The 11,966-nt window shown below is 36.4% G+C and overlaps 1 protein-coding gene and 1 pseudogene across 2 annotated transcripts; both read left to right on the forward strand.

Annotated features, from left to right (window-relative positions):
- Window positions 1–459: 459 nt before the first annotated feature.
- Window positions 460–2,446, forward strand: LOC114282041 (G-type lectin S-receptor-like serine/threonine-protein kinase SD2-5). Its single transcript, XM_028224665.2, has 4 exons — window positions 460–1,018; window positions 1,135–1,274; window positions 1,545–1,730; window positions 2,027–2,446. Exons 1-4 carry the CDS (start codon window positions 460–462, stop codon window positions 2,444–2,446), a joined length of 1,305 nt encoding a protein of 434 aa, XP_028080466.2.
- Window positions 2,447–2,841: 395 nt separating this feature from the next.
- On the forward strand, window positions 2,842–10,530 carry LOC114299588 (ATP-dependent zinc metalloprotease FTSH 2, chloroplastic-like; annotated as a pseudogene). Its single transcript, XR_014338329.1, has 5 exons — window positions 2,842–2,943; window positions 7,030–8,212; window positions 8,286–8,599; window positions 9,385–9,626; window positions 10,001–10,530. The product of XR_014338329.1 is annotated as an ATP-dependent zinc metalloprotease FTSH 2, chloroplastic-like (transcript).
- Window positions 10,531–11,966: the final 1,436 nt, after the last annotated feature.

Below are 11,966 nucleotides of genomic sequence, written 5' to 3' on the forward strand. Positions count from 1 at the left end.
TCACCATTCTTTGCGCGCAGGTGATCGGACATAAACGGAGCTCGGAAGAAAGGAGTACGGGCTTGCCGAAATATTTGCTCCCCGTACAATTATGCACATGTATACATATGTACCTCTCTGTCTACAGGCATGCTCATTTACCTGGAGGTTATGATATACATTGACATTCACATGGGCTCATTGGTCAATCTCTACCCACAGAACCTGTAGAAAATTGCTCCACCTCCTTTATAAGACTTGACTTGTGATGACTTGTGCTTTCCCACCCCCAAGTTTACTCTGGTAACTCTTTATAAAGCTAGCAACCAAAGAGCGAGAAAGTAATTCATCAGAGATCATGGCTGGATTAATCATATTTTTGTTCTGCTCATTTGTTTTCAGTGTGTGTTTACCTCAAAATGTTGCCCAAACTTCTGTTGAGGCGGCTGGATCTTCTTCCTTACCCCATCATTTGGTCCCATGTTCTACTTCAATTCAAGTTTTCCCTCAATTGGGAACAACAATGATTCTAATGGTAGGAGTCTTGTCAGTGAAGACAGCTCAACAACCGTAAGAGCAATCTTCTCAAGAAGGGGAAGTGTTGAGTTTGTTTGTGGATTCTATTGCTTCGACAGTTGCACCTATTACTTGTTCTCAGTTGCCATTGTTGGTGGAGGCAATCACAGTGCAGTTTGGTCAACAAATGTAGGCCATCCTGTGAAAGAAGGCGCGGCGCTACAGCTTACAGTAGATGGAGAATTAGAACTGCAAAATTCGGATGGAGACCACGTGTGGTCAACCAACACATTAGGCAAGTCTGTGGTGGGAATGGACACAACAGAATGGGAAAATTTGGTTTTATTCAACAACAAAGGAGCAATTGTTTGGCAGTATTTTGATTACCCTACAAACACATTGCTTGTTGGGCAGCAGTTATACGAGGATCAAAAACTCATTCCAAGTTCCTCAAACTTATGGGCTTGTGGTTTGTGCTTTGCCGCATTGAAATTGGCTACCAGTTTTGTTACATACATAGGAGGTATGCGGAGCTTCAACAAGGAAGTTTCCTTGTGAATTTTGGTACGTCTCAATCAATGTTTAAAATAATTCCCATCAATTTTCCCTCCACTGTTAGCACTGCATATATAAAATTAGGTAGTGATGGGCATTTGAAGATATTTCGCCACAGTAATACCGATGGGTTGAGGGAGATTGTTGATATGATTACCCGTGATTTAGGTGAATGTCAACATCCTCACACTGTGGTGAATATGGCTTATGCAGAAAAAGCCAGTGTAGTTGTCCCATAGGCATTGATTGGGTTGGGTTGAGGGAGATTGTTGATATGATTACCCATGATTTAGGTGAATGTCAACATTCTCACACTCTGGTGAATATGGCTTATGCAGAAAAAGCCAGTGTGGTTGTCCCATAGGCATTGATTGGGTTCGATATTTTGGGCACACAGCCAAAATGGAAAACATCTGCAACAGACTCGGCTTCAAATACTCTATATGGGTTGCTCTAGGATTACTTCTTTGTCTTGCCCACGTCCCTTTGACCAGAGGCACTATCTTGTTGAAGTTAGAAATGTAAGCTACTTCAACCTCATCGACGAAGATGCTGCATTTCCAAATATCAGTGACATAGACAGATGCAGAGAGATCTGTCTGCTAAATTGTTCCTGTGGTGCAGTCTTTTTCAGGTACAACAATAATGCTTCTGATGGGTATTGTTATATCCCATCCACGGTATTGACAATTAGAGAAGGGCTAATCCCAAACCACAGCTTCGCACAACATTTGTCAAGGTCCAAATTCCTTACAAGCCAGCAAACGGACAAGTAGAAGACACTGTGCCTGACACTTCTCCACCTGCTTCACAAAGAAATTTAAAAGCAATAATAGGAAGGTCGTGTGCTGGTGCCCTTTTAATTTTTGTTGTTATAATTGTTACATGCTTTGTGATGTTGTGCCCAAGCTGCTCAGAGGACGAGGACTGTATGAAGCGAGTTCCGGGAAGTCTAGTGAGGTTTTCATATGAATAGCTATGTGTTGCAACAGAAGATTTTAAGGAGAGATTGGGTGGTGGAGCATTTGGAATTGTGTTCAAAGGGATGTTGGAAGATGGCACTCAGATTGCAGCGAAGCGTTTGCATAAATTGGGCCAAGGGATGAAGGAATTCTTTGCTGAAGTGGAGACACTTGGACATGTACACCATGTTAATCTTGTGAGGTTGATTGGGTTTTGTGCAGAAAAATCTTGCAGGCTTCTAGTATACGAGTATGTGACTAATGGCTCAATTGGCAAAGGTCGGAAGAAGATTATACTTCACATAGCCAAAAGGCTGGCTTACCTGCATGAAGAATGCCGACAGAGAATAATTCACCTCCATATAAAGCCACAAAACATTCTCTTGGATGAAGATTTAGTGCCAAAATCTCTGATTTTGGGTTATCCAAGTTGATAAACAGAGACGAAAGCCATGTTCTGACCACAATGAGAGGAACTCTCGGATATATTGCTCCAGAGTGCGACAAGCAAGAGTCACCATCAAAGCTGATATTTATAGCTTTGGAGTTGTTCTTCTTGAGATAGTGGCTGCTGAAACTTTGACAGCACACAGTCAGAATCTAGAAAACATCTGCTTCACGTGTTGCAGGAGAGGGCTGAGTATCAACTGCTTGACATGGTGGAAAACATGGATGAAGGAGTCAAACAATATCATGCCGAGGAGGTGGTCAGGATGATAAAGATTGGAGCTTGGTGTTTGCAGATTGATCAGTCAAGAAGGCCTTCCATGTCTATTGTGGTTAAGGTTTTGGAGGGATTGATGGAGGTGGATATAAGCATCAACTACAACTTTACATATGCAACAGCATCTTCTTCGACAGTCAACAACCATGCTTCCACAGCACCACCAGCTTCAGCTCTTTCTAATCCTCGATGAAAGCAGAAGTTAAGGTAACCAAATAACTTATGTAATTCAGTTCTGAATTTTGATTATTTGGACAAGTTGGACTAGGTTACATGGGACTATTAGTCCATGATTAAATGTTCTTTGATTACCAATCCTTTAGGATTATATGTTCTATCCCATGTCTGGAATGCTCCTGGATTAAGAAGCGATTAATAGAATCATGTCATAACCCATGTTCATTTGAAATCACTAGACATGGATTACATGGTGTAATGACTATAATTTGAGGATATTTGATATTTTAACCGCTAACTCTAGACCCCTGTCAATCCCCCGTTTTTGTATCCCACCATCCTTTAGGGACTCAATAGTCCCTCAAATGGAGGATATACAATCTGGGAGGACTGTTAATCCAAAAGTCCACTTTTATATCTTAACGTGAAAATTCAGTATTGACCAGGATATATAATCCAGTCCAACACTCTTATTCCTCAGAACAAACACAACAAAGAAGTTCTACAGCTACAACCTGTTTGGACCATTGCTAGTCATATGAACCTATTTTAGAGTATAAAACAGGATAGCCATTACAAGTCATAGCCTTCTTAAATTACATTAATATGAGAAAAGTTGTTGATGTAGGATATGTCGAGACAACTCTGGATTTTGAAAACATAGGTTATTTGATGGCCTAAACAATGAGCAATTTAGGGTTTTGAAGGGTTAAATTGAAGGCTAATAGGTAGAGAAAGGGATTAGGGTTGATTTGGGGATGATTGGATGGGGTTTTGAGGTTGAAAATCTCACTTTCAGAGGACTGTGAATAGTAATCCGAAAATAATAAATTGAAAAAAAAAAAAAAAACATGAAAAGGATAGGTCTAGAAATTACTCTTAGAATCCTTAGGCATTACACTCGGGGTTTGATTGCATCACACAATCCATGAAGAAGCTTCAAAAGCTTTTAAAATTCTCTTTAATATTAACTCTAATTATTGGATTTATTACACTTTCTATCCCTGAACTATAGTCAAATTGTCTATTTAATTCTTAAACTATTGATTGAGTCTACTAAGTCCCTAAAGTATATATGAATCAAAATATGTCGATTAAATTTATTAAGTCTCTAAAATATTTAATTCAAGTCTATTTAGTCCCTGAAAAAATTATAAAATTAAAATATATGCCCGTAAGTATTATAAATTAGTAAAAAAACCCTAACTAATTTAAATTTTATTAAAAAAATTTAAATTTTTTATTTTATCTTTAAAAATTATTTTATTTAGTTGTGTGTTTAAATTAGTATTATAGTCTAATTTCTCAGTATTGCCTATAAAATTATATGAGTATTAGATATACTGAAAAAGTAGAATTAGATAGTTTAAATAATAACATTTTGTTACAAATAATAATAGGAAAAATAATATATTAATTAAATTATATAAAAATAACTTAGCGAAAAACTTAAAAATAATCAATTAGAAATTAGTTCTGACATATAATACCAGATAAAGGTAAGCACACATGGCTATTTTAGAATATAACTAACAAAATACTATAGATAATTACCTTTACCCTTATAAAGGAAATTCATCATAAGAGCTAATGCCTACTTTTTAAAGACGGAATAAAAATTAAAGGCTTTTTGAAATAAAATTTTAACTAGGTAGGGTCTTTTACTAATTTATAATGTTTATGAGCTTATATTTTATTTTTGTTACATTTTCAGGGACTAAATAGGTTTGATTTAAATAATTTAGAGACTTACTAGATTCAATTGATAGTTTAGGGACTAAATAATCTATATGCTTTAGGAACTTAATAGACTTAATTGATAGTTTATAAACTAAGTAGACAAATAAGCGATAGTTGAGGGGTATAGAGTGTAATAAATCCTAAATTACAAGCATTGCATAGCTTTATATAGAATTAGGAGACTTTCTAAACCAACTAAACAAAAAAAAAGAAAAAAGAAAACTACTACAATATCTTTGACTTCCAAAATCAATTTAAGACCAAATAAGAAATATAAATAAAATCTAATTAAATAAATTGACCTACAAGACAACTTATGGGCGACCCTACAACTCATGTCAGTAAGTATAAAATTACCAAAATACCCCTGATTTAAAAATTCAAAACAATATAAAATAATCATAAAATAAGACTCTAATAATACTAGAAACATAATTATAAATGGCTCCTATCAATTTTTCTTTTAAAGCATGTCAATTTCTAAATATCGCCACTTCTTTAAATTTACTCTTCCTTGAGTTTCTTATACTCTACATCAGTTGCATGCATGCTTGAGACAAACTAAAAACATTAAAGAAGAGGGGGGGGAGTAATTAAAGCATGGGATAATATGACATAGTTGTTGAGTCGACAAGGATCTGCAAGTCCATCAGACCTCAAGTACCTAGGAGAAGAGAAAAACTAATTAAAATGTCAAAGAGTAAGATGAGAGATGATAAACAATTAAAAGAAGACACAAATGTAGACATCACACCTAATGACGGGACACATAATACTCCAAATCAAATATATATTTTTTTATATTTTAATATGTGGATCCATCACTAAGCTCAATGTGTTGATCCACTCTTATCAATTAAATTTAAATACTTGCAAATCACTTAGTCATAAGTATATCATTTAAGTAATGACAATCAACAAAAATCAAAACTCAAAATGTCCTAATTTACTAAGTTACCATGCAAATTATATACATTTCTCGCCAAAATTATGCAATTGATAAAACTAAACTAGTGTTTCGAATCTAGTTGATTAGTTTATTCGTTTCAAATTGTTCATCCATTTTCACTATTCTAGACATCTAAAAAATTGTCAATATTTTTTAATTTATTAGTAATTTTTTGTCACGCCCCAACATTTTAACTAATCGGAAACATTACCAGAGCCTGTAATTTAGGCCCATTTTTTTTTAATTTTTATATCTATTACCCTTGGGTGATAGAAACATAATAATACATATTCTCTCTCTCATTGAAAACAACAATGTAATAATACATGCCAAGCTTCTACTGCGAAGCTACAAATGAATAATTACAAACCACAAGATACATTTTTCATTCCTTTATGAAATGTAATTTTCCTCAGTTCCCAGACATTCCTCTTCAGTCGGTGGTCAAACATGATTGGAGGTCAAATATGATTAGAGGATTGGATTATTATTCAAGTTATCGGAATGGTTTTCTGTTGCTGTAAGATGCAATGAGATTCGCAGTCCTTTTGGATTAAACTTCCTTTATTTATTGCACTGTGATAAGGTCAAGACTTTTCTGATGATGCCAACTCTCTATACTTAAAAAACAATTGAGGATGAAATTCCATTACTGTTGAGATTGTTAGTATGTTTGAATTATCCAGGGATATTGTCTGCTTGCAAGACCTTATCTCAAGGTCTTTTTACAGTCATCTCCTTTAAAATTTTGAAATCTCGCTTGATTAATAAAATAGAGATATAAAATATTGGTAGAAATAAACTTTCAATTTAGTTCCATATTTAATGTCACAATGGTGTTTGCCTAAAATATCATTTGATGTAAAAAGACATTCAGTTCGCTCCCATTTACAACATGGTCCGGGGGAGTGAGTAAGTAGGTAGCCTTAACCCACTTTTTTATGGTGAGGATGATTCCCGTGATTTGAACTAGCGCCATAATGTTAGAGGGGGTTGGTACTTGACATCGTGCTAGGTCGCAACCTATCTAAAATATCATTTAATGCTATCACTATTAAAAATATTTTATTTTTCGGACCTGCTTTTGTATGATAATAGCACAAGAATATTTCAGACATCACACCACAAGAAGAATAAGAGAGAGACAATGGAAATAAAACATTAAAAAAACAAAACAAAACAATTGGTTTGGATATTATAAGCTGTGTAAATATCTACTCATCTACTCTGTAACTCTGCCTATCTCTTCAAACTTTGCATTTTATAACTGATTTCTATTCGTTATTTATTCTACACAATCATTGAATGCAAAAAATTTGTAGTGGATAGCAGTAGTTTTTGTCAGAAATAATTTTAAACGAAGTTCTTTATACATATGTGTATATTTTTAATTCACTTTCACTTAATTTGTCATGTCCACTTTCCAGCACCTTGTTCCAGGTGATAATACTGTAGATGGCAGCATCATCAGCATGCCTAGTGGGAAGTGGTTTATCTACCCACAGTACTAAACCAAGTTTGGGCAAAGAGATCTATGGCAGGCGCCTTTTTCCTTCCTCTAGCCTTCTGTCATTGGGCAAGTTATTAAAAAAAAATTATGTAACAGCATCTCTGGACCAAAGGCACCATGAAGGAAGAAGAGGCTTTTTGAAGTTGTTACTCAGAAATGCGGGACTTAGTGTACCTGCCTTGGTGGTGGGAATGCATATGCTGATGACCAAGGGGTTTCTTCCTCCAGGATGTCTTATTCTAGGTTCTTGGAGTACTTGGACAAGGACAAAGTGAAAAAGGTAGATTTATTTGAGAATGAAACCATAGCTATTGTTGAGGCTGTTTCTCCAGAATTGGGGAATCGGGTGCAACGAGTTTGGGTCCAACTCCCTGGACTCAGCCAGGAGCTCCTTCAGAAATTCAGGGAGAAGAACATTGACTTTGCTGTGCACAATGCTCAAGAGGACTCAGGTTCTCTATTGTTCAACTTGATTGGAAATTTGGCCTTCCCACTAATCTTAATTGGGGGTCTGTTCCTTCTTTCAAGGCGGTCATCTGGAGGAATGGGAGGTCCTGGTGGACCTGGATTTCCTCTTGCCTTTGGTCAGTCAAAAGCCAAGTTTCAGATGGAACCTAATACTGGAGTGACATTTGATGATGTTGCTGGTGTAGATGAAGCAAAGCAAGATTTCATGGAGGTGGTGGAGTTTCTGAAGAAGCCTGAGAGGTTCACTGCAGTTGGAGCTCGTATCCCTAAAGGAGTGCTTGTTGTTGGTCCTCCAGGAACTGGGAAGACCCTTCTCGCCAAGGCAATTGCTGGTGAAGCAGGCGTCCCATTTTTCTCCATCTCAGGTTCAGAGTTTGTGGAGATGTTTGTTGGTGTTGGTGGCCAGGGAGAATGCTCCCTGCATTGTCTTTGTTGATGAAATTGATGCTGTCGGCAGGCAAAGAGGAACTGGAATTGGAGAAGGGAATGATGAAAGGGAACAAACCCTTAACCAGCTTTTGACAGAAATGGATGGTTTTGAAGGAAACACTGGTATCATTGTAATTGCAGCAACTAATCGTGCAGATATTCTTGGCTCTGCCTTATTAAGGCCAGGAAGATTTGACAGACAGGTAACACTACATCACTTATTGCATATTTGCTCTTTTAATATTGTGGGAATGCTTAATTTGAAGCTTTGTGCAGGTTACAGTTGATGTTCCAGATATACGGGGTAGAACAGAGATATTGAAGGTTCATGGTAGCAATAAGAAGTTTGATGCAGATGTGTCTCTTGAAGTGATAGCCATGAGAACCCCTGGTTTCAGTGGGGCTGATCTTGCAAACCTCTTGAATGAGGTAGCTATATTGGCTGGACGACGTGGGAAATCTGCAATCTCATCTAAAGAGATTGATGATTCAATAGATAGGATTGTGGCTGGAATGGAAGGAACGGTTATGACAGATGGGAAGAGCAAAAGCTTGGTTGCATACCATGAAGTGGGCCACGCAATTTGTGGGTAAGTATCAAAATATCCTTTGCTTTTGTCAGTAATTCTGGACGTTCTTCATTTTAGGGTTCTTGGTCGAGCCAAAGCATGGTTGTTTACAATGTTTTTATGATATCGTTGTGCTTTATTCTTCAGTATTCAGCTAATGATGTAAATGAATGTGAGTTGGCAAGGTTCATCCTCATCATGTTTGTTGGACTTGCATCTAGCCCTTTTGGCAAGGGATCTTCTCTCTGACTTCGATGGTGGCAAAACATTTTTGTGCCTGTGATTTAATTTTTTTTGAATGGTATAAAGATGGCATTGTCACAGGGCACTTATGCTTTGTACAGAGAAATGTGTATAAATTATTCAACCCTCAGTCCCATCCCTTCAGGCCCTTTCTTACAAATGCCGTGCCAACACGTTTTTACTACTCTGCTAGGTTTGGTCTTTGTAGTCTGAGGTTAGGAGAATTATAATGCTTAAAATGTTTTAATGTGCGTTGATGCTAGCAATAATAACGTTTTATGACCTACTTATGTATATCATAAATTGTTTCTTGTGGACATTATTCATAGTTGATTTCATTATGTTGTCTTCATTTTCTGTTTATCTACTCCGCCACTGTTGGATCTCTGTGTTTTCTCCAGTGAGATACAGTCTCTGGGGATGGGCATCACTGAATAACTTAAAGTTCTCTTGTTTACCTTGGTGGACTTCTTGTCTGCCATTCTCTTGTAATTTTTTTCGGTTCGCAATGAAATTTGTTATTCTAGTACTCTCGCTAATTGATTGGTTTCTTTTCCATGCAGGACCCTTACTCCAGGGCACGATCCCGTTCAAAAAGTCACCCTTATTCCACGAGGTCAGGCCCGAGGTCTTACATGGTTTATTCCTGCAGATGACCCAACCTTGATCTCAAAGCAACAACTATTTGCAAGAATTGTTGGTGGACTTGGTGGAAAGAGCTGCCGAGGAAGTGATCTTTGGTGAGCCTGATGTGACCACAGGTGCAGCCGGTGATTTGCAACAGATCACTGGTCTGGCCAAACAGGTAAAATCATTAAACTGAGGTTTTTAGTTTCAAAATGAACGTCAATTTCACCCCAGCCATATTTGAAAGCAATCCTCATCAAAACACTGAAATGAAATCCGTAAACTTCGTATATTTTACAGGGTTTATGGAGAAAATGGGTTTAATTTTTTTTTTCAAGTAAGTTTGAGGTGGCAAAATATATATCAACAGAAATAAAAATAAATAAATAAATAAATAAATAAATAAACTTACACCTTCCAGTAAGAGTTTATTCCAGTCTAATCAGTGATCTGTTTTTTCAACTAATAGCGAGAAAGCAATTGTTTTCCTTGATTAATCCACTTGAAAAAATTCTAGAAAATTTTAGGGGTTTAATTGATCTATATCTGCAGATGGTGACCACATTTGGAATGTCTGAAATTGGTCCATGGTCACTAATGGAATCTTCAGCTCAGAGTGCTGATGTGACTATGAGAATGATGGCAAGAAATTCAATGTCTGAAAAGCTTGCCGAAGACATTGACACTGCTGTGAAGAGGCTTTCAGATAGAGCATATGAGATCACCTTGACCCACATAGGGAACAACCGTGAGGCTATTGACAAAATTGTGGAAATCCTTCTTGAGAAGGAAACAATAACCGGTGAAGAATTCAGGGCGATTCTCTCTGAATTCGTTGAAATCCCAGCTGAAAATCGGGTCCCTTCACCTGTACCATCTACTGTCACTGTATAGGTAGCACAGGTCATAATGCAAATGCAATTTACAATTCTCATACATCTTCATATGTTTCAATGTATAATTTTGTAATCCTCATCATGTGTAATTAGGAATAGCCACTAATTCTATATTTGATCATACTCTCCATTTTCAATGTTATACATTAATACCCAAATGGTTTAATCTGATGTTTCTTGCTTTAATTCTTGAGCTTGCCTTTCTTCTTCCAATTTTAACTACCTCTGACTTCCCAAACTAACTACTGTTGTTGTTAACTATGTTCTACGAACTAATTACTATGGTTAACTTTTGCTCCATTGAGTTAGCTATTAGCTAACTGGGATATCTGTGATAAATGCTCTACAGGCTGAGTAAATGCTATATGTATATAGATTTCTACCTGCGATTTTTTTATTATTTATTATTTATAATTTTTTACATAGGAAGAGAACGAGGGAAGGCAAAACTACATTACACATTAAACAAGATTCAAATCTAGACATCACACCTAATAAGGATACACATAATACTCCAAATCAAATATAATTATTTTTTTTTTATAAATATGTGGTTCCATCACTAAGCTCAATGTATTGACCCACTCTTATCAATTAAGTTTAAATACTTGCAAATCACTTAGTCGTAAGTATGTCATTCTAAGTAATGACAATCATCAAAAATCAGAACTCCATTCTCAATTTCCTAACTTACCATGCAAATTAAATACATTTCTCTGCAAAATTACACAATTGATAAAACTAAACTAGGGTTTTGAATCTAGTTGATTACTCTATTCGTTTCAAATTGTTCATCCATCTTCACTATTCTAGACATCTAAAAAATCATCAAAATTATTTTTTTTAAAATTTATTAGTAATTTTTCAATGATTTTGAAGACTTCATCTACAACAAGAGTGAATCTTTTAATTTATGATTTTTTTAAAAAAATTAATGAAAAATTATTTATTGACTTAAAAAATAGTCTGTATTTTTTGCCATCGGCTTAATCAAAATTATGCATGGTTTGGGAAGAGGGTTTGGGGGTTTTTTTGGTTAAAATAGTCACAAAAAAACAAAAAAAGTTTTTTAGCCTAATAAGACAAAATATCACATCTAACCTATAATCATTACATTTTTTCTCTCACAAAAAAGTTAAAAAAGTCAAAAATTCTTCCCAAACCAAGCTTTTTAGTCCCAAGTTTGTAAGAGGGGCTAATTTGAGCCCACTAAATTATTTAGGCCCAATAGCCCAAGATTAGTGGGCCCGAATTTATCGCAAGTCCAAGAATCGGTGGGCCCAGATTTATTGCCATCAAACGGATTGAATCGTTGTAAGCCTCGAAAGGGTTCGGGTCCACGAACCTAGAGACTTACTCGGGCCCGGACTCGAAAGGGTATTAAGCAAGCCTAGAGATCCGAGGCACTCGGACTCGAAAGGATTCGGACCCACGAATCTAGAGATCCGAAGTACTTGGCTTCGAACGGATTCAGACGCAATCTAGAAGTCGCTCCGTTAATGAGTCCCAGAACACTTGCGGGCTCGGAGCTTTCCGGGATCTACGCACCAGAACCATGGGCGTAATGGAGTTCGAACAAAGGACCCGATCCCGAGGACGGTGAGTGGAGATAAATTCACTCT

This window comes from Camellia sinensis, chromosome 8, assembly GCF_055761805.1.
Source record: "Camellia sinensis isolate YWXY chromosome 8, ASM5576180v1, whole genome shotgun sequence".
Classification (NCBI taxonomy): Eukaryota; Viridiplantae; Streptophyta; class Magnoliopsida; order Ericales; family Theaceae; genus Camellia; species Camellia sinensis.

Coding starts and splice junctions, on each gene's coding strand:
- LOC114282041 (XM_028224665.2), top strand. CDS start 460: ATGTTCTACTTCAATTCAAGTTTTCCCTCAATTGGGAACAACAATGAT. Junction 1,275..1,544: donor CTTATGCAGAAAAAGCCAGT/GTAGTTGTCCCA, acceptor CCCTTTGACCAG/AGGCACTATCTTGTTGAAGT. Junction 1,731..2,026: donor ATTGTTATATCCCATCCACG/GTATTGACAATT, acceptor TCATATGAATAG/CTATGTGTTGCAACAGAAGA.